At 38.4% G+C, this 23179-nt stretch overlaps 1 protein-coding gene and 1 long non-coding RNA gene across 3 annotated transcripts in view; one reads left to right on the forward strand and one right to left on the reverse strand.

Annotated features, from left to right (window-relative positions):
* The window catches only part of brinp1 (bone morphogenetic protein/retinoic acid inducible neural-specific 1), a 126047-nt gene that overhangs the window by 81692 nt on the left and 21176 nt on the right, over positions 1–23179 (forward strand). Inside the window, exon 5 of the mRNA XM_038734213.1 lies at positions 5983–6088. Within this exon, the coding sequence (XP_038590141.1) occupies positions 5983–6088 (106 nt within the window). The remainder of the gene's footprint in view (positions 1–5982; positions 6089–23179) is intronic.
* LOC119914731 lies at positions 15947–20061 on the reverse strand. Of its 2 annotated transcripts, none has more exons than XR_005446827.1 (4): positions 19981–20061; positions 19496–19557; positions 17561–17630; positions 15947–16426 (listed from the first exon to the last, which is right to left on the reverse strand). It is a non-coding gene; the product is annotated as an uncharacterized LOC119914731 (long non-coding RNA). The 2 variants fall into 2 exon arrangements; XR_005446828.1 differs by lacking the exon at positions 19981–20061 and adding an exon at positions 19800–19885.

Genomic DNA, 23179 nt, shown 5'->3' on the forward strand with positions numbered 1-23179 from the left:
GTGTATCAAGTAAAAGTGGATGGGCTCTTTAGTCTGGGGGCTGTTCATTAGCAGCAAAAGATTGGTTTACAGCGTTAACACCCAGTTGGAATTAGTGAACTTTGTACGAACCAAAGATGACTAAAATCTTTTTAATAATATGGTAAACCACAGCTATATCATAGTAGTAAAGTTATTTTTTCACCCAAGCCTTTTTAAACATCTAGCACCTTCCAGACATGGTAAAACAGTAAAAAAAAAATTTTTAATAAATCTTCTGTTTCTACATTGAATCTGATAATTTGCAGTATTTTTTACAGTATCTTGTCAATACTGTAAAGACTATTGGTAGCATAAAGACACCATATAAAGAGAAATAAACACAATTTTACAGTTCACAGTAGCTATTGATGTTTCTCGATCACTTCATATAGAATTTATTACTAGTCTTTATAAACTTTATGTGTTTTAACACATACACTGAATGTCACACCAGTGCAAAAGTAATATACTGTAATATACGGGCAGTGCCAATTTACCACCCTGAGGTTAGATGGCAGGTGTATTCAGTGTGTGTATTCAGACATTCCTAATCAGTGATAAAATCATACAGTGTATACAGCAATCAAGTTATAGCACTATGGTGTGAATGCCTTGTGATGTAAATCAGCTAAATTTATCCAAGAGTAAAACCATTGAATAGTAAGATTGCATAGTTCTCCTATAGAGTATGTCGCTGTCTGTCTCTCCATGATTTTGCATTTTTCCTCCAACAGCCTGATGCCAAGGGTAAGATATACATCTGTCTAATTTCTTGCTTGTCAGCCCACCATCTGGTGCAGTATCAACATTAACGACAGGAAAAATGGTATCACACTGTCAATCACAGACACACTCTAGTGTAGAATGTAGAAAGTTACTGAATTCGCAAGTGGTGGACATTTTACAAACATATTGGTAATTTTTGTTTACTGATCAATGTGATGTTTTGTCAGGGCCCCGTTTCAGAAAGTGGGATTCGTGAAAATTCTGAGTATGTTGAGCCTGAGATGAGGGAAACTCTGGGTTTTCTGTTTCAGAGAGCGAGATCAGATAATCCCTAGATCAGTAACTCCGGCAACTGATGCTATAACACTGATCAATGAACAGTAATCTTTCATATTGTAGGCTAGTCGCACTGATTGGAACATTCTTAGTTATCAACTGGAAATAATGTGAATATTTCTGAGTGAGGGATGACTGTGGCACAGCTGAAACAAACAGGCCTAAATAAGGTTTAAAAGTGAGTTTTTCATTTTTAGCTGCTGATAGTCTTAGTTTTAGTAGTAATAGTTTTATTAATGTAAAATAGACGTCTAAAACTTTAACACACATTTTCCACTACAAAAAAAAATAAGGCTAACCTGCTGGGTGTGACTGTGACTTGACAATCACAGGTTCATGAGTAAACTGTGTCTTATATTTGATCTATACCTATTTTCATAATCAGGTAGCCGATTGCCACCAGCATTTTGTCCCGTCGGATTACAGCTTAATAAATATAACCTTCCTATTTAAAATTGAATGTAATGGGCTGTAGCACTTTATCATTCATTAAGGAAATTCCAGTCTGGTAAATGATGAATGAGCAACGTTGTATAGTAGCCTAATAATGTTAACACATTGATCGCATTGATCCTTCTTCCACTCCTGTGTTTTAGAGCCAATCATAGTCCGCATTGACAGCATTCATTTTTATAGCTCCACCCAATTAAAATGGAGGATCTGCCTTTATTTACCCGTTGCCATGGTGAATCGTAGTATTGGAGCTCCACTGATGATTTTTTTCATCCCCACGCACGCGCTTCAATCAGGCTCAACATATTCAGAGTTGATTGAACTTATTCTGATCAGCTGTTCTGGAACCGAAAATTCAGTTTCCCACCTCAGGCTCAATCAACCCAGAGCTCAGGGATAAGCGCAGTTTGTTAAGCCTGCTTTCTGAAACAGGGCCCTGGTTCAGTATGACTAACTGACAGTGAAGGGGGTAGTTGCTCTACCTAGAGCACAATGGGTTACATTTACATTTACTCATTTAGCTGATGCTTTTATCCAAAGCGACTCTCTGGAGCAACTAGGGGTTAAGTGTCTTCCTCACGGACACGCTGCTTGATGTGTCGCCGTGGGAATAGTTGGAACTCCCACACCAAAGGCTTATCCACTGCTCTATCACCACCCAGATAAAACAGAGAGTAAACAAAGTATTGGAAACTCATCTGCATGTCCGAAATGGGCCCACTCCCAATCCTGTGGATCCTTTCAACTGTACCTAAGCCTTCTAATCTTATCAATATGATGGTAATTTCCTTTACAAAGCTTACAAATGTTTTTAAAACATATTCTTTAGGAACATTTGTGCTGTTCTCAGGTGGCACTGTATTATTTACTTTTACAGTTATCCCCCCATTTCCCTCCAATTTGTGGGCTTTCCTGCTCTCATTTAAAGCGGCTATAATAAATGTTCTGATATTAACAATGGATCACAGCACTAGTTGTATGTGAAATAGGTTGCTCATAATTGGAAAATGATCACCTCTCTATACAGTTTCCCTCAGCTCCACAAAGCTTTATAGCGGGGTTCAGCTCATTGTTTTGGTTTTCTGGCATGCAACTTTATTGTGGAGTTCACTCTCATTAGCGTCCTTTTCAGAAAAAAACCCTACTCTGCAAACAGTGCCTATGTGCAGACAGACAAATAATTAAGACAATATTCCCAAACCTCTCATAAACACAATATTTATTTCTAAACTTGAAAAAAAATAAAAAAACTTTCAAATAATTGAAATATTTGATTACTGTGTTCATTGGCATGTCTAAATTATAGGTCTGCTACATGGCATTGGTACTTTTTATTTGTGTGCTCAACAAAGACAGATGAGATTGATGTTGTCTCTCCCTTAATCTCCTCTGCTGATCGCCATCTAATTTGGTTTCTTGCAATCTTGTAAAAGTACTATTAGAAACTGCTGGAAGAACTTAATGAGCAAAGGCAACTGAAAAGAGGAGAGATTTCACCCCTTCCTAGCTTCTCAAGAGCAACCTCTTCAAGGCCTGAAATGTGAAGGCTTTATATTTTAGGACAGCGTCTTCACATCTGAATAGCATCAATATTTCTTTTGACAGGGGTTTGGGGTGAACAACAAGGACAGCTGCTATCGTCTGCAATGGAACAAGGACATAGTTAAAGGGGGCTATATGTAGTTTTTCAATGAAATCACTTATTAATTAATCAGTTTTTTACTTCCTTTTTGTCAACGGGCTGTAACCTTGCTTAGAGATGAACCACAGGCTTGTTTTCTCTGTTGGTTGTAACAGCCACTATTCTGCTTTTAATGTGAAGGTATCGGGTCGGGTTGTAGCTACATGCGCGATCCCATGCCTCTCTCCAACTACAACCAAGACATCGCAGCTAATGAAATGCAGTCCACTAACACCTTAAAACAACCTTCTCCCAGTGCAGCACAAACTCCAACATCAACTCCACGTAAGGATAAAAACCAACAACAAGCTTTTATGTGCTGAAGGCCATCAGACAAAACGAAAATGAAATGTTGGGTGAAAACAGTCAACATTAGAAAGGCTGGAGTCACAGAGAGACCGCCGCTTTGTATTGGGACCGACAAAACCAGCCCCAGTGTCGGCTTTCACTCGGGGGCGGAGCTAGAATGTCAGCACAGTGCGGAGCTTCATCGTGGGCCCACCTGCTACAAAGACATATTAACCAAGTTTACATGACTCCAGACTCACTCCGAAAGTCCACAGAGTCTATCTGCTTCGCTGCTGCCGGAGCAGCCTTTCTACTAAATGTTTTTGCTTACACCAGAAGTGCTGCAGTGCGTCCATAGACTGAGTGCGTCCAGGAAGCGTCCCAGCGTCAAGCAGCACAGCGCAGATGAACTGGGCAGGAAGTCAGACACACAAACGGCAGAGAAACTTTCAATTTTCAAAATAAAATACCGTTACAGACTTCCGATCATATATCTACAATAAAGACGTAGCCTACTTAATCATAGTAAAAGCACAAAAAGCAAGCACTAATCAACAAATCAACAAAATCGAAACGTGTCGGCAAAAAGTCCGGCAGGTAAAAAGCTCATATTCTGAAATGCTTCCTGTGGTAGTTGCTAGATCCACCCGTCAATAATAGAAAGGAAAGCGAGCCACAGAGAGCTTTGAAGAATGCACAAAAAGGACAATTAAAAACAAGTCATTAATGTGGGGCAGCTACACGCTTCGCTGCTGAAATGCTTCTGAGAGGCTTCCAGTGGAAGTTGACACCTCCCTCAGAATTACCATGATGCATGAGGGTGAAGGGAGTTTTGTTAAAATGTGATAATAAGTTTGCCATTTGTTTGAAATACAAATGTTACTTTATGAGAGCTAAAGTTAAAACGTATCTCCTTAGAATCTAATGTGTTTGTTGGTAATTGTCGTTCTTGTGGTGGTTTACCATTGAAACCATGAGTGAAGAGACTGTTTCATTTGATAAGAGCTGCTGAATTCTCCGGGTACAGTGTATCATCATATTCCGTTGTTGTTAGTTCGTGTCCATTATAATCAGCTAGAGTATGGGCCCTGGGTCGGCCACCCTCATGCACCCACGCTACTCCACTCTCCACTTATGCTTTCATCCTATTGGACAGGTAAACTAACATTACTGCAAAGAATGGGAAATAGATTGTGATTTTGTGCTTTAGTTGGCTCAAGATAGACAATGCTGAGCAGTTGCTAACGTTATCCGGTGCAAAATACTTCAGTTGTTTTGCTTTCCACATTACTTCACCAGCTAACGCGGTCCATATTACTATCCTGTGTGCCACCGATATTATGTCAAAGTGTTGATTTAGCCTGACAGGCGAGCTAACACAGATGTATCACGTTGGCTAAATGTAAGCATGGATTAGTTCAACCTCAAGCTGATAAATATATGACTTTAACATTGCAGTGGGCCTTTACCCTGTTTTCAGCACTGTTTTTTGTCGGCAGGTTTATGGAAAAACAACTGTCCTGATTTTCATGAAACTTGGTGGAAAGGTATACCATGGGTCAAGGAAGAACCAATAAAATTTTGGAGCATTATATTTCCGTTAACATTGCGAGATAGGTCTGTTGTAACATCAGTGTCTATGGAAAAATGAACTGAATTACTTGCTCATGCACAAACCCGCCGTAGGTAAAGTGAATGTTGTGCTGCGACTAAACATAGAACTAAGCATAACAGCCTCAGACATCACTGTAGAAACAAATACAGCAGGTATATAAAAAATCAGCAGTCAGGTATGTGATTTTATCTAGATTAATCCAGAATTCCTGATATTCTGACATGCGAGGAGTACATCATAAATGCACAGTTGAGGTGATGAGTCTTCAGCTAGGCACAACCCTATTTTGACATACTGTTATTGTAATAGTTTTGGAAATATATCTAGAAATATATAGAGGTTGCACTTGAAGATTTGTATATCATAGGAGACTGGACTGTTGGCCTTAGTGAAGGTTTACGCTCTCCGAGTGCAATTAATTAAGCATTCTTCTGAGTGAGACAGTTAGTTCTCACGTTAGGCTGGTGTGTGTGAGAACCTGTCTCAAACCATTCTGTCACTGCACAATCTCTCTTTGTCTGTGGGCCACAGGGTGTTAATATACTAGTGTGAACGCAGTGCAATTAGCACATCTGAACGTCTAAGTCAATCAAAAAAGAATATTTCCTAATGATTGTTACGTTATCCTCTGACAGCAGTAAGGAACAGGTGTTAAAGTCTCACACCAGCTGACATGGTTAGTGGGTCTTGTGATCCCTAACTTTGCATGTTGTCTTAAAGTTTTGTTTGGTGTGCTGTAATACATCACAACAGAGTATTGAGAACAGTGTGTGTGTATGAGCACACACACACACACACACGCCACAAGTGCATTTGTTGCTTCTCAAATGTGTCTTTCATTTAAGACTTAATTCTATTGCAGGTGACAGAGACACGGACGGGGCCACTGGGATGCAGTAGCTATGACAATCTGGACTCAGTTAGTTCGATCCTTCTGCAGAGCCCTGAGAGCAAGCTTCATCTGCAAGGTAAACAAACCCAGCATATCGATATTTTTCATTTGCTGTCCCATGATGGTGGACATCACAGGGCAGTAGGTTCAAACTCCATTTGGGCCTCTAAAATTAAAGAAGATTTTGTCCGCTTAATAGCATGAAATGCTCTTAGGTGGACAAGGGAATTGGTTTGGGCCTTCTCAAGCATTGAATGTCAATGCATTTTTTAATTGGGACCGGGATAGATTTGCTCCCCAATCCTCTCTGGGGATTGCAATACAATTCTCTGTGGTGATAGATGTCTGCATGTGTTTAAGCTCTCACAGCTTTCTTCAAAGACAGCCCAGATTCAACAGTTGTTTGAACTGTACAAACTATTCAGACATGAGAGCAGAAATTAAAACTCTTCATGAAGGTAAAATGTATAATAAGACAGTGAGCAATAGTTTTGTTGTACCAAAACCCTGATATATATATATCAGGGTATATATATATATATATATATATATATATATATATATATATATATTTGTTTTTCTCATCAGAATATTTTTCAAAAATGTATTCAACGCATAAATGAGTCACTTTCATTAGGCTTCATCAGTATGAGAAATCTACTGACATTTGACTCACAGATCATATGTCAGTTGATGCAAACAGCAGCCTTTACCCATTACCGGTCCTGTTCTTTTAAGCAAAAATACTTGTCTTAACATTGACATAACTAATAATTAGCCTAAGAGAAGGAATTGCTTGCAGTGACAGACACTGGGGGAAAAGAATGATGAAAGACTGTGTAACTGTGGTCAAGTGTTTGAATAGAGTGATTGGTTCTTTGTTGTTTTATTCCAGTTTACACAGGTTATTAAAACCAGTTTGAGAATCACAGAGGCAATCAAACCCACACTCCCACCCCCAACCCCCTCTTTCCTTTCTGAAGGGATCATTACTCATCCTCTAAAATCAGAGAACTAAGTGGTTTGTCAAAGAAACAATTTTAAGTCCTCACTGCCACTTATTCAAATGGTTCTATAGGTTTTGGGAAAAGCTTTATTGTCATGCGCCAAATGTATTAGCTTTGTGCTTTGAAGACTGTTTTGTCACCCAATTGATAGATGACAGGCCTGGGAAAGATTCATTCTTTTGGCTAGATAATGACCCCAAAAGAATGGAAAAGCTTTTTTGATTGGTTTCTCACTTAGAGTTTTGCATTAGGCCAAATTATATTGTGTGTGTGTGTGTGTGTGGGGGGGGGGGGGTTTGCATTTTCTTTGTGGGCGAAGGATGAGGGGAGGTGTTGAGTGTTCTCTAGAAAATGCGTTCTTTTAAGAGCAATTATCGTTTCTCCCTTTAATTGAAAGACAGCTGATGGTGTAACTTCTTCAACAATCATAGTGCCCTTCATAGTGCACTTCAAAGTGATAGCACTTCACACAGCCCATGAAGAGGCATGTAGTCAATGGGTAGCTTTTAAGGTCTCTGTTGCTCAAATATATTCATAATGAGAGCCAATCATTTAATTCACCCTACACTTTTCCTTCTGTCACGAACACTAGTGTAAGTGTAGCAATAGTTCTTATTTAATCCCTCGGTGAACCATATATACCAAGCCACTCTAGTGCATTTATAATGAATTTGTTCTCCTGCACATATCAAATTGGCATAGGTTAAATCTCTCCATTCACTTGGGTCACAGGCTCGGGTCCGCACAGGATCTCATGTTGGTATGATTAATGCTTCTGATTTTTTCTATTGTTCCCATGCAATACAGTCAGCTTCAACAAAGTGTTACTTTTTTCTAACTCTACAGGGAAGTGCAAAATAAAGCCACTCAATACTATTTCAGATCACCAGGGTTTTCTTTTTATAAAAGATATGCACTTATATTTAGAGACATGAGGCTATGTCCATAGGCCATTTTCCCTCTGTGTCAGCAAACACAAGCAGATGAAACAGAAACACATAAACAGTCTTTACTCTGATATGTTTATCAGTACAGCAGAACAGGATCTAACAACATTTGAAATTTCAAAATGACATGCACTTGAAAGTTCCCAGTCATGAAACATGGTGGGTGTACATGTGGTGTTTGTGCATGTTTTATATGATGTATTTATTTCCAAATTATTTTATAAAATCAAAAAAGCATTTAATCGGAGCCCTACTGGTTTTGTTCTGATTCTTCTTCATTCTTCTTTTTCTCTGCTAAAAGTGTTTGGGCAGCAAAAACTGCAGGGCGGAAACTCACCAAAATTGGCACGTAGGTTGCAAATTCCACCCACTACTCAGGCAAAATGGCCCTCATAGACCTCATGGTGGCGCTATATCAATCAACTTTGCGTTTTTGCAATTATCTCTGAAACGGCTTCGTTTAGAATCAAACTTCTTTAATCATTTTTATTTCTGGGTTGATCTGCATCTTTGCTCCAATGGTCTTCTGCTCTAAAAATGTTTGTTTCTTGTTCAGTTTGGTTGTTGGTAGGAGACTGCAATGGTGGTGTGGATGTTTGGCTGGGCATGGCCAGGTAATTTCTAGGGTGGATGTCGGGACATTTCCAGATAGTTGTTAGATATTGCTAAGGTGTTATGTGCAGCCACTAGGGTGGAGGTTGCAGATTCAGAGGGTGTGTGGAGTTTGTCATGGTGTGATTAGAAAAATACATACACTCCACAGATGAACGGTATAAAGCACCATCTCAGCAACATTTTTTTCCCTTTATCTGGGTGCTCTTAAAATAATTAGATATGTAGACATTTGCAAGTTAATGGATGAGCCATTTGGAACAACTTGTGAACCTCATAGTGGTTCCAAAAGCAGCTTTATCTCCTTTTATTCATACAAAACAGTTACATTCCCTGACAGATTTGCTGTATCCCTTGACTGGCCTTTACAGTCAATGCCCAAAAATAACAGCTTTGAGAGCATTGTCCTCGTCTTTGACAACACGCCATAAATGGACTTCACAAACTATCCCTTGAGGAGAAAGACATTGGCCGGGCTCAGGATTGCTCTTATAACTACTAACAGCTCTCAGCACATCTAATGAACACCCACCATGTGTCTCATTTTCAAATGCCTATTGACCTTTTACCAGACAATTAGCTAAAATGCTAACGTTTGGCATTTAAACTGTGGGGAGGAGTCACATAAGGATCACAGATCACTGGCAACACTATCTACTACTAGTAGTAATACTAGCAAAATCTGCACATCATGCTACATTTTAGTTGATTGTAGAGTTTTTCATTTTACAGTCACTGAACACAATATTTATTGTTTGTTTGGTGCGTTCAATCAATTAAAAACTAAAGTGAAATCACTGGCTCACAGGTATACATAAAGGTAAAGATGAGAGAGGTGAATATATTTTACTACAAGTATTTTATTTGTACATATTCTGCACACATTTTTTATGATAAAACAATAACATTACACATCTTCTGAGAGATATATGTAGTGTGTAGGACAGGCGCTTCAAATCATGAGCTCTCAAGGGAATTAGCATGGCCATACAAATAGAGTCCATAGTCTATAGACAGTTATTTATTAAAATTATTCAGGCTTCCAACATCCATGTGTCCACATTTTAGGAATCAACTAATTTAAAAAAATAAAAATCCTGGAACTAAAAATCACAATGTGGAAAAACAACTGGGTGATGACATTTAAATTAAGCAATAAGTCTGCAGAGACAGAAACACCTCTCAGCTATAAATACAATATTTTATTATTTTAAATAAAATAGCTATATTTACTGGATTTTTCGCATGCTGTTTTTATTATTCTTGGAAATGAATTCATGTATTTGTAGATATTTTGTATAATTACTGCTTTAATGTTTTCTACTTCTCAGTTTTTATTCTGTCTGAATTTTTAGTTTGTATTTGCTTCTTTCTACAATGCGGACTTTATGTAGTTAGAGTCTTGTCTTTAATTAATAACCTTTGTATTCTTCAGCACAACTCACAGATGCTTGGTTTAATTAAGATGTGGGGAACATTTTTGCTTTGTGGCAGGGCACATAATTCTCTAGAAAAAGACCACTGCCATCAGGGAATACTGTTTCCATGAATCATGGTTGTTCATGGTCTGCAACAATGCTTAAGTAGGTGGTAGTTGTCAAAGTAACACCCACATGAATGGCAGGACCCAAGGTTTCCCAGCAGAACATTACCCAAAGCATCACACTGCCTCCGCCGGCTTGCCTTCTTCCTATTGTACATCCTCCTGGTGCCTAGTTCACACTACACAATTTTAAGCCTGATTTGCTGGTCGGTGAGCTCGGTGACCATTGGGGTGATCAGGGGAAAATCAGTGATTGATCGGCGGTCACCAGTTGTTATGTGTGAACTACTCAACGACGCATCAAAACGGTTCCCTGACACATTTCTGATACATCGCCGACGTCTGCCAGAAATCTAGCATGCCAAATATCTGGAAGAGTCGGCCGACTGGACATCCATATCCAGCCAATGACAGCGGGCAGCTACTTTTCACCGCAAAACACTTTTTACTCACCTCCAGCTCTCTCTGTATCACAGACAATCCCTGCTACCTGCATGTGCTAATCCATTCTTTCACCCATATTTTTTGTCTTTATAATTGGTATCTTTATAATATCATGTTTGTGTGTAGGTTTGCGTCATTTCCCATTTCACATTTCACGTGTGTTTTCTTGACAAAACGTGGTTTGGAGACCAGCGTCGGGTGACAGAGTCGTTGTCAGCTCGCATAGTGTGTCACCGGTCAGTCACGTTGTGTGAATGCCACAGTGACTTCAGACTCCTGTCACAAGACGGCAAGTTGTGTAGTCTGAACAGCACAGCCATCGGCCGATGCTAAAAGTTGTGTAGTCTGCACGAGACATAAACAAGGAACACGCACCTGGCCATCCACGTCACGTAAAAGAAAATATGATTCATCAGACCAGGCCACCTCCTTCCATTGCTCCGTGGTCCAGACAAGAGCTGCAGTTGACCCTTGTTAAAGTCATTCAAATGCTTACACTTGCCCATTTTTCCTGCTTCTAACACATCAATTCTGAGGACAAAATGTTCACTTGCTGCCTAATATGTCCCACCCACTGACATGTGCCATGGTGAAATTCGCTTCACCTCTCAGTGGATATAATGTAATGGCTGATCGGTGGATATCTATGTTCATTTTGCTCACACTGTGAGCTCAATGATTTGAATCACTTATGCAACACATTACATATCTTTGCTATCCTGTGGAAAACCATGTATCTCCACATTTGGCAATTTAAAAATAATTAGATAAACTGAAAGATTAAGTATTCCATAATGATTTGAAATGGAAATCTCCTGCTTGTTAAGATGAATAAACCATTTATAAACCGCTCTGGGTTATCTGAAAATGTATGCTGATGAAAAGTTGATGTCTTGGAGATAGTTTTCCCAGATGATTTGTAGTTGTGATCCTGAGGAGGAAAAATTTTGATGAATTGAATTTGAAATAACAAGATTGCATCTAAAAGTGCATCTATGTCCTCTTTGACCTTGTGTTTTTAACCAAACCATTTGTGACATAAAGTAAAGAAAAAGAATGTCTGTACTTACAAAATTGGTCTAAAATATTCACTGGCTTACAAAAATTTGAGAGATTAGCAAATGTAGTTGGAACACAATATGCTGCCTAACACTAGCTGAGTGAGAATAAACAAGTAGAAGTGTTGCCTGACCGATGACTTGACTACATTTTAGTCCTGATGAATACATTTGGGGAAAATAACTTACACAACTTTATTGCACTTCGATTTTTAGGTTTTTATGGCAGTTCCGTGTAGCATCTTCTCTATACATTCTCTTTTCTCTGCTGTCTTAAGGTGGATAAGAAAGTATTTTTGAGACAGCTGTCTAAATCACCGTGAGTGCGAACAAATATTGAATTCTACTTTTCGAGGGTGTAATTGCAGAATCACATACAGTGTTGCACATCTCTTTTTCTGTTTGTGTGATTCAGTCGATATGTCATAATGGCATGTGATATCCCACTGTACTCAAGCCACTTCTAGTGAGCCAAGTTAAGCCATGTCAAGAACATTATGTTAGCTTTTTCACCTGTTTTAAATCTCAATTTATGTTTCTAAAATGTTCTTTTGAAACTTTTTCACCATGTTGCTTTATCTATCCCTTAACTGACTTTTCCGCTCTAGTCATGTTTTTTGTCTTCATTTGGCCACTTGGTATTTTCTGTCTCTAAAGTATAATTCCACTCAGTCTAAACTGTACAGACAGGTGATCCATATTTTGGACACCCTATGTAGTTTCTGATTATCTGTGACCAACTGTAAAACAACTATGCTTTATGTATCATGCTGCTCTGCCCTCTCCATCCTTTGGAAATGAATACACTTATAAAAACCTAATTTAGACCAGCAATTTTAATTGCTTATGAATTAAATAAGGGAATCATATTAGTATGCAGCACCATGTAAGTTACAACAAGGATGCAGTAATAGAAAACCCACTCCATTTCATTCTTCTAATTAAACTTTTAATCATGCCATATTCTCTCCCACTTTTATTTTTTTCACTCCAAACCTCAGCACTTTATCTACCTTGAGGCATAAGTGCAAAACTTTGTTAGAAAATATACACAAGAAAATGATTACAAACCTGTAACCAAACATTTTTTACTGATTCACTTTGGTGGAAATAGCTTTAGAATAGACAGCATTCTGGTTTAAATTAACATGCAAGAAAGAAGCAAGCTACAGTGGTCAAATTTCTCCTGGAGACACTTTAGAGTAGTCTTTCCAAAATAACAGAATTTTCAAAAGGGAATGTTTTTCTCTCTCTCTCTCCTTTTCACCCCTGTGGTCCGCTCTTTGTGAGCTGCCGGGGCTGTGAGCCACAGATAACACAATGCGGAGATGACACTCCCTGGATATTCCCTCTGCTTTCACTTAGATTTAGATTAGAATGCTGTAGTGGACTCTGACATCAAGGGAGCTACCTATCAAAGCTTAAATTCGATCCTCTTCTCTCCCACAGTTTTGCTTTGTATAATGTTTGGTAAATTAACACCTTCCACTCTCACCCTCCCCCCAACAATCATCATAATTAGAGATGGCACTAGAACTATTTTTTCACATTAGATTTCATGCATGACTTAGCAAAGCTTTGATCTTTTAAACATGAAACTTTGCATTGCTCGAGCCTAATATGACTGTGGAGGTTTCAGTTTTACATTTTGGCATGTTTAGTGCCTGAGTGCATACTAAATGCACATCTTTATTGGCAGCTAGATGCAGTACAAGCAGGCATCAGGATCTGTTATGAGCAGAGTGAGGAACTCATTGATCCTAAACCAGTCTTTTGCTGGCACCCAACAGAATAACCTTGCACACAGTAATATTTTTGAGCATTATTATCAAACTATTTTATATTAAAAATCATCCCCTGGGCCAAAGTCATATTCTGCATATGTAGCAAAAGCCATAAATGTGAGCACACTCTAACATTTTTCATCGATCCTGTGGTTCATTGGAACATAGACATCTGGTTTGTTTATTCTTTTAAGTTCAGCCTGAATCAATCCACACTTTAGCTTTTTCTAGCCAATTGGGATTACAATACATTTCCCCCCCCACCCACATTTATTTCTTCTTTGTTTGTTTGTCCTCTGTGCAAGCTAAAGCGTAGAAACCTGATGATATTGGTTTTGGCTGGATTCTCACTTTCTGCCTCCACTGGGACGTAGAAGTAAAAAAAAAAGCTTATTGAGGGGTGAGAATTAAATGAAAGAGGGAATTAGCACGTGGTAGTTAAATGGTCAGTGGTTTCATTGCTTACTTAAACTCTTACTATACAGTATGTTTCAGGTGGTAGGGATGAAGTAGTCCCATTTGTAATTTTCTTTTAATATTTCCTGCCACCTGTTAGTATTTAGCATTGATTCCCTTACTTGAATTGGTGGTAATGTTTAAATAGCAAAACAGCAGGGGCTTTCATGATATTAGGCAGAAGATTGGAATATTGTTTGTGTAATTTGATATCCAGTAGAAAACCTGGGCTTGAAAATAGCAAATTGGTTACATATATTAACCAGGACAAAGAAAGATAAAAGGCCCTGGAACCTCCACAAGCCATTACCTAGCAAGGACCCAATCACCTCCAATATGGCTGTCATAAATTAGCACCAAAACAAAAGCAAACTAATTTGCTTCTTTCAATCCCCAACCCAAGCATTCGCTCTTTTCCCTTTCTCCGGTTTCCTCAACAGCCTATCTTGGAAGAGCCATGAGCCTATCTTAGAAGATTTATGAATATGTTAGAATAGCCTGAGCCAACAGTTTTCAAAGTGGTGAAGTGAAAATAAATTAAACTGGCCCTGTAGGCAAGTCGTGCGGAGAGTGATGAATTAGATACTCATTGCTCTGTCGCTCGATGCCTGTCCCTCTTTTCAAGTGAAAACGCTGCAAACATCATGGGGAAGACAAACAAACAGACAAATCAATTAAGTTGTTTTTGATGACGGACTTGTTGAAAAATTGATTTGGAGACTAAAGTATATCAGTAAACACAATGTCCTTGGTTACCAGAGAATAATTTACTGAAGGAAAATCTTTGGTGCAAAAAAATGCAGAGCAAATGTTGGACGAGCACAACAATAAACACACAGAGGCATTTTCATCATCTTCCTTTTCTGTCCGACTCAGTTACCCTCTTGCTCTGCATCTTTCTCTATACTCAGAGACAAAACATATTCTAGTGTTTGTTTTTCTTTTCTTTTCTTTTCTGAAACCTGGACACATTTGAAAAAAACAAGAAATATATATTTATTTGATGATACTAATCTAATCTGTAAATTATTTTGACTTAGAAGTCATGGGTTAACTTATGGGTTGTCACAGTAGTAGATTGTAGTATTGTAGTATTGAACCACCTCTTAGACAGGCCCATGCATTGCACTGCAGGCCAACTGTTTCCTTTATGAAAACCTGTGTCCTTTTTTTCTAGAGAAATGATAATGCAGGATCATTTCCATCAAGACGGATGGCTGCACACATTTTTTTTTTCACTTTTGTCTAACATGCTGAAACCCCAGTACCTGATGAAATCTTTCCATGTTGACCTAGAGGTCAGCTTTCAATTGGAAGTGGTCAATCAAGAGTGAGTTTCCATTTGGGCCAGCATGACCATAAATCTCCTACTTCCCCCCCCTCACTCTTGCCAGCTGCAGGCTGCCATTTCAGCAAGTGCCATGGTTTTCCACTCTCTTTTTTCAGCAGACTGAGTTTCATCAATTGATTGGGGCTTTCTTTACTTTATTCTTCTTTCTGTATGTGGAAGGTCCCTGACAGAATTGAACTGTTTTTACAAACACTTTGTGAAACACGAAACTTTAAAGGTGCCACAGAATACTCATTTTCAGGTTCATACTCATATTTACACAGTAAAATAATTGACTGTAGATTTACAGTAAACTACTGGCTACTAGTTGCATTACTTTCACAGTAAGTTACTGTATGTAAATTTACAATAAATTACTGGGAACTAGTTACATTACTTTCACAGTATGTTACTGTATCATTTTACAATTCATTGTTGTGAAATGACAGCTGTATACTGTGATCTCACAGTATTTATGCCAGTAGAGTACTGTGATTTAGCAGTATGTTGCTTTAGATTCAATATATTCAATTGTAACTTCACAGTCAATGACTAGTACTGTGATTTAGCAGTATGCTGCTGCTGCAGAAATACAACACTGTAATACTAATGAAATGTGCCATAAATTTACACTTACAATCTGTACAATACTGTAGATTCGACCTTTTCACAATTTATATCTGTTCAATAAACCCATCAATAACCTAAATATTTGAAAAAATAGATTAAATTCAAATAAACACAAAACCATGATCTATTTTACACATTTATTTTGCAGTTTTATATAAACTTTACAGGACAGTGCAACTACTGCATTGATGTTACTTTGGGCACTGGGAAATTGTAAAAAGAGCATTTCTCAAAATGTTTGACATTTTATACACTAATCAGTTAATTGATTAATCGAGCAGATTAACTGATAATTAAAGCTGCAAACGGTTTGTGCTTTGGTACCACTTAAAAAAATTTGCGCAATATACATACAATTGAATTTTAAAGACATTTTTCACCTCCAGTTTAACATGAATCAATTAAAAAACAGAACATTGAAATATTAAAAACACTTATAAAACCGTAAACCTCATGCTGTATTCATGTTTTGCCTTTCACTGTCTACTTTGACATCCACTTAAAGTCAATGAGCTTCCTGATTAGTGTACACACTTGCTGGTTGATTTGTCCTCGCTGTCTCTTCGATTTTGTGCCCATCTCTGGATTGATGCCCCAAAACACCTATAAACACAAACACCGGAAAGCCGTTAGTTTCATTCAGGTAGGATGATAAAGGTGATTTCCCAAACAGTCCCCCCAGCTTTCAGTGGGTCACTGCTGTTGTATGACAGCAGTGACTGTTGTCTGGACAAAGTGACATTACTGTGGTTCAGATAAAAACCAATCATTTAAAATAACAGTAACTGAAAACCATTTTCATTACAAACACTTCAATCAACAAAGTGCAGGTGTGTGATTTACCTAGGCAGAGTAGCCTGAGTGGTACTAGCCTGTGCCATTGACAGAGAGGGGCGTGTAATGCATGCACTGGGGGCTATATAGGGTGAGGGTGCTACCCCCCAATCGGGCAAATGCAAAGTGCAAACAATTCTGTCATTCTGTCATAGGTGCATGTCACATACAGTACACGTCTATAATACAGTTCTCGTTTGAGAGGTAACAGGGGGGCACGTTACCAGTTGCCTGCTGTGGTCCTGGGCTGCTCACAAACAACACCCAAACATTACTACTTTAAACAAGCCCTCAAGCAAAATATTAAAGTAGACATTTACCTTTGGATAAATTCCAGAGTGCATGAAGCACCTTCAGCATACTTCAAATTTAAATTGTAGTAGCTGGCAAAAACAACAGCCAAACCACTGACGAAGTACTGGTGAAGTCCCATGACCACTAGGCCCTCCGCAGACAGCATCTATGCAGATATACTCATCAGGCACTAATGAAAAGGAATCAAGAATATGGAAGACCATACTAGTGGAGAGCTGCTTCTGGGACACGCTGAGGCACGTCTGGTGTGAACACAAGCATTGACTAGATCACCTCAATATGGTGCAGGCTTTCCCTGTGTGAATTTGGGGTAAGAATAAAATAAATTTTCTTTAAAGGGAAGTTATGAAAATATTTGTATATGCTCTTAGTTAATGTTCTTAGAAAGAAAGAAAATTTGATTTAGCCAGGAGGAGATTAAGAGCTGGAGGGATAATGTTTTTGAGGAAGTTAGGGATGAAGGACAAAAGTTTAGTTCTACCAGATGAGTGTGCACAGCCAAAGAGACACTCGCTAGATCAGTACCAAAAGCATGACTTGGTGGTGTGAAATGCATTAAAAAAAAATTTAAGACGACATCAACATTACCTTGGACAATCAAGCGAGGTGTGCTTGGTAGCGTTACCATCCTTTCAATGTCAGTGGCTGTGGCACACACCTGCAAATATAGAATAGAGAAAAGATTAAGATTCAACTGTTACCATATCTTGTACCCATTGATTTATTTATTTTTCCTCAGTACACATTTTGTAAAGCTTAGATTGTGATCATGTGTTATGTATGAAGTACTCAGTCCACTCACCAAGAACTTTAGTTATCACTATAAGGAACACCTGCTTATTCATGCAATTATCCAATCAGCCAATCATGTGTTCAGGGTTTTTCCTGCATAGAGAAATATTTGGCGCCCCCCAAAGAGGTTTTAGCAAGTGCCAAAGGAAAATCAGCCGCGGCAAAATTATATGAATTGGGGTAAAAAAGCATTTCGAATCCCCTCCGAATGTGTTTTAATAGCCATTTATCAAACAAGCAGAACAAAAACTTAAATACGATATTTTGTCTTCCAGCAGTCACGCTCACCTGTTCCCATTCTCGCCTGCCTGCTAATCTCCGCAGGGAGATTAGGAGCCTGTCATGCATCCATGTTTAAAGTTGCTAGTTTCAAATCTTCTTCAATACAAAATGATGTTCATTTAGTAAATTATGGTCCCATTTATTTTAAAATAGACCAAAAAGCAGAGTATGTTTCAGGGCGGGATTATCTGTGATTGACAAGTCGATACCATGGCAACCTGTCAATCAGGCTACAGGCTTCATGAACCGACCAATCACAGCCTGGAGTAGGCGGGACATTACAAAAAGGTTGAGGAATTACTGCAAACTTTAGAAATGTTGAACTTGTTGTTCTGTATGTATGGTTATTATTACTGCATTAAAAAAAATGACAGACTAACCACAATGCAGAGCATTTTTCTTGCACAATAACATAATGACCGAAAACTACCCACAAAAATGAAACTGTGTTTTGTCCAACTGGAATTAATATTATAGGAAAATATCAGAAAACGGTTTTGTGTAAAAAAAAAAAAAAAGCTGAATCTCAACTACATTTACATTTATTCATTTAAAGCGACTTACAATTGCTATACATGTCAGAGATCGCACGCCTCTGGAGCAACTAGGGGTTAAGTGTTATACTGACATTATACTTTCTATTTAATGTTATAATATTTATTAATACACTAATTTACACATTTAGTCCTCCAGGTTGTGGATTTATTTTGTTTATCAAATCGTCAGAAATACCAAGAAAATGCATAGATTAAGGTCATAAGGTATTTACTGGAGGAGCACCGATCATGCTTACTGTCGAGCAAAGTCGCCCCCCAAAGGCCCGTTCTGAGCCAGGAAAAACCCTGTGTTTTCCTTACAGTTGACAAGATAGGCAACGGCTGCTCTCTATCACACCCAGCACCAGAGAAAATTACGAAGGTTGTCAACCTTAAAATGAAAGTGTGTGTAACTTAGCTAGAAAGCCAACTTAAGTTACCGCCCTGTAACGTCAGTCTTGTCACCACTGCTGGGTAAGGTAACGTTAGCTCACAAATACAAACACCGTCATTCCAAAAAAACGAAATAACCAGAGTACTTACAAACGTGTATCTTACAGCTACTAATCCCTCCCAGTTCTTCAGACTGTCAAGCTAAGTTAATGTATTTAAAAAATAAAAAAAAACATGAGTGCCGCTTAGTCTAACAGCGGGACAACTGCCCGCAGTGGAATTTTCCAGACAAGACCGTTAAGATTTTACTTGAAAAATAACTTCCATCAGACAATGGACATGCGCAGTTCATTTTACAGTTGACAAGATAGGCCACGGCTGCTCTGTATAATTGTATCACAGCACACACCGCAGGGGTGAAAATTACGAGCTAACGTTACTGATAATTTGCCCTTATATCCATTACACTATATTTTCTCCGGTTGATAATACCGGTCAATGTATTAAGGTCACAGCTTACCGTATAACGTTAACTTCATTGTCCAGTCGTCTTGTCAGCGTAAAAAAGCACTGCACCAAATGCTGTGGGGGAAAATATAGCGGGGAAAGACAGGCTGTTAGCACTAAGAAAAGCTAACGTTAACACATAACGTCAAGGATAACACCTTTAGAAATACGAGGCTTGAAAACTCAGACGGAAAAGCGTTAGCTTATGTCACAGTTAGCTAACGTTACTAACTTCATAGAGTAACGTTAGAATTAACACTAGTTAAAACCGACGTCTGTTAATTTCTTGTTTAAAAAATTTGCGTGCTCAAACCTACCAATGAGTAAAGTTAACGTTAACCGCGAACGTAACTTATGCTAACTCTTCTACAAAAACATACAAAGCAACAGAACTTACAACTAGCCATTTGGTTAATACACTTGAATTACATACACTGCTATATCAAAATGTCATTTCAAAGTCATTTAGTTGACAAAATGTGACATTTCAACACTTACCGTCACTTAACTGTGTCTATCGAGATGAGAGAGATGAAAGCTGCAAATGACGCAGCTCGAAAAGTCTGACAGTAGTTTCCTGTAACAGCCCCGCCTACATTAATTTCACAATAAAATTCTGAACACGGTATAATATTGTGAAATATCACAGTAAAAAAGCCTGTGAAGTGATAATACTGTAATTTATTGTGAAATATACAGTACCATCCTGTGAAATCCTGGAAATAATTTACAGTGTAGGGTTTCTACTTGTATTTATATGTTTACATTCTTTAATGTTCAAAAAACAAAATATTTTTCTCAATTGCTTGTCTGAACACTCCGTTATAACTTCTGTCTCTATAAGGCTCTATAATTTTCCCTCTGATGTCCTCAGGCTGTTCTGCCTCACCTTTTGATGATTTACAGAGTTTGTGTGTTACCAGTTACTTTAGCTTAACTGCTACTAGCTAACTAATGGTAACAGCAGCTGCTGCTAGCTGCTGAAATAGCCATCCTATTGCTGATTCTGCCTGTGTTTACATTAGTTTAGAAGCTTTGGACCACTAGTTCAGAGTATAATATCGATAGTAACTATCTGTTCATCAGGAAACTTCATAAATCACAAATTTGAGGCAGAGCAGGGAGAGGACATAAGCAATGCACTTTCTGTGAGACATACTGAACATCCCGCAGCTCTAGCTCAATGAGCTTGACTGCATCTCTATAATGTGGGCTGGTATATGTAAATTTGGGGGGTATAAATATTAATGATCCCAGATGTTACATCACATCTAGCGTTTGTTGGCATTTGCCCATTTTTCCGGGGTCGCTTTACATATGAAGGAGGAAACAATGGTGATTAAGACTCACGTTATGTCAGTTCCATATACTGAACTCTTCATATTCATCTATGCCAAGGTAAATATAGTTACAGCACCTTTAATGGTTGGGTACAACTCATGCATGCACAATAAGGGTGTTATGACATATGTATAAATGTGTTACACTGTAATTAAAAACTTACAATTAATAATACTGTAATACTGTGAATACTTAATAATGTGTGTTATTAGGTCATTATTAAAAATGAATGCAAATAATTGATTTACAGTTACTCACAAACTGTAATACATATGCAACAACAACAACAATATGCGTTGATAATTTGAATAACATGTTCCTACACATCTCTTTAAAGATTGAATATTTAGATCTCAGTTTTGGATTACTAATGTATGCAAGAGTTCCGATCATTTTTGGCAAAGTATAAAACAAATTAGTGCCTCCAAATACTAATAAATTAGAATTATTTCTGTATTATTTCAATATTTGATGTAATTTCTGTGATAAAATTGGGCTTTTGATCTGAGACATGTATGCAGCACATCGTGACACTTTGAGGGCAGTTGTATCTTTTATAGTTGAAATGGAAATGTCATAGCTTGTCATACGTCTCTCCTCCCCCTCTCCAGGGTTCTTGTAAAACATGTGATTTCCTCAATAGCCTTCAAAGTGTGTGCACGTGTGCTCGTCCATGACTCAATGCGTTTCTGTGTGTATGTGGGTGCACATGAATGTGTGACACTAGTACAATATCTCACCAGCTGAGGCCTTACTGCGACTGCTGTGCAGGGACACATGGCACCACATGTCAGAACAGCTTGAACAGTGCAACAGCCAACAGCAACCACATCACATGTTTTGAAACACAGCTACGGTAATCTTCAGTGTGTGAGAGTATTTAGCTAATTAAAAAGAAATGACTACATTAAACATGCATCGACACTGTGAGGGTATTGTTTCTAAAAAACAAAAAAGGAATACAAAGTTTCATTCTCCATGCTGTGATCTTGCACACAGGAAAAGGAGATGAAAAGTAATCACTAACTTACTTTTATACAAACTCAACTTGTGTGTCTGTGTCCAGTGTGCAGCACAACTGGCAATACCTCAGCACCATGGAGAGCTCATTTACCTCTCCAGACTGCCTGCCCTTCTCAATCTAGCAATTGCTTCAACACGCAATTTCAGCAATTCCCTTTTTTCAGGAGGCAGGAGCAGCAAGCCCTGAATGCCAAGACCATTTTTATATGTAATTCATGCTTTTACAGTGATTACTGCACCTGCATCCTTCCTTGCTCTTTTTGTGTTAACAATATGAATAAGTGGGTTTCATCCAAGCTAACACTATATAAAGATATTGTGTGAAACATATTGTGTGAAACACATTGTGTTCCGCAAGTCGTTCTGTTTCACACAGATAGAGTGGGGCGTATCATGTATGCATATGCAGGCACTTGTATGTTAATATGTTCTAGGAAATGGGATTTGCCACTTCTCTGTTGTTTTGCTGTTTCGAATATATGCATGTCTAAGTATGAATGTACTTTAGAAATCCCAAAAACCTAAGCGGAGCACAAAAAACCTTCTTTGTGCTGCACTTTGGACATATATTTGAGATGGAAATATTGATTCAGTTCTCCCAAACAATTATTCCCCCACACAAATATTTAAATCAGATTGTACAACCAAATTTCGAGTCTACAGTCCTGTTTGATAACACAGGCTGATGCCTTCGAGTGTGCTGAGAACACTTATGATAATCTACGATAATCTACTCAGCACAGACACAGCAACACATTATCCATTTGAATGTTAAGTACACCTCATTGAGAACTTCAAAAAATGCTAACATATTCGGAGAGCTGAGAATAGCTCCAGTGGAACATGTTATCCTCTGTCAGACCCAAAGCGCTTTACGTAAAGAATGGAAAGTGGATAAATAGCTACTTTAACTGCACCTTTACCTCTTAGTTGTGGAAGAGGAGCTCTGTGTGGTGAGCCAACGCAGCAAATCTTAAAGCTATATACCCCCTCTGTTTTAAGTATCCAGGGATCAGCAGGGGGAACTAGGTAGACATGAACTGAAGGGAAACAGGCAATCTTCCAGTTCAGGCGTCTTTGGTTTTGTATCATGGCTGCAACGATAACCTCCAATGGTAATTTAATGCCCCTATTGAAGTAATGCACTTTATTGCACCAGTGGATTAAGTAATGATTATTTTGCGAAATTGCGGCCACACAATGGTCAATTAATCTTTAATGAAACTATAACTTATGAGGCGGAGCGTGGCATTGCAATAAGCAGGCAAATGCTTGCCAAGGCTGTTACAAGCCTCAGTTGCGGCCTGCACTCCCCATCTATCACCATGTAAAA

This window comes from Micropterus salmoides, unplaced genomic scaffold (assembly GCF_014851395.1).
Source record: "Micropterus salmoides isolate LMB-PRFRI ecotype aquatic unplaced genomic scaffold, ASM1485139v1 Ms_hic_scaffold_20, whole genome shotgun sequence".
Taxonomy (NCBI): domain Eukaryota; kingdom Metazoa; phylum Chordata; class Actinopteri; order Centrarchiformes; family Centrarchidae; genus Micropterus; species Micropterus salmoides.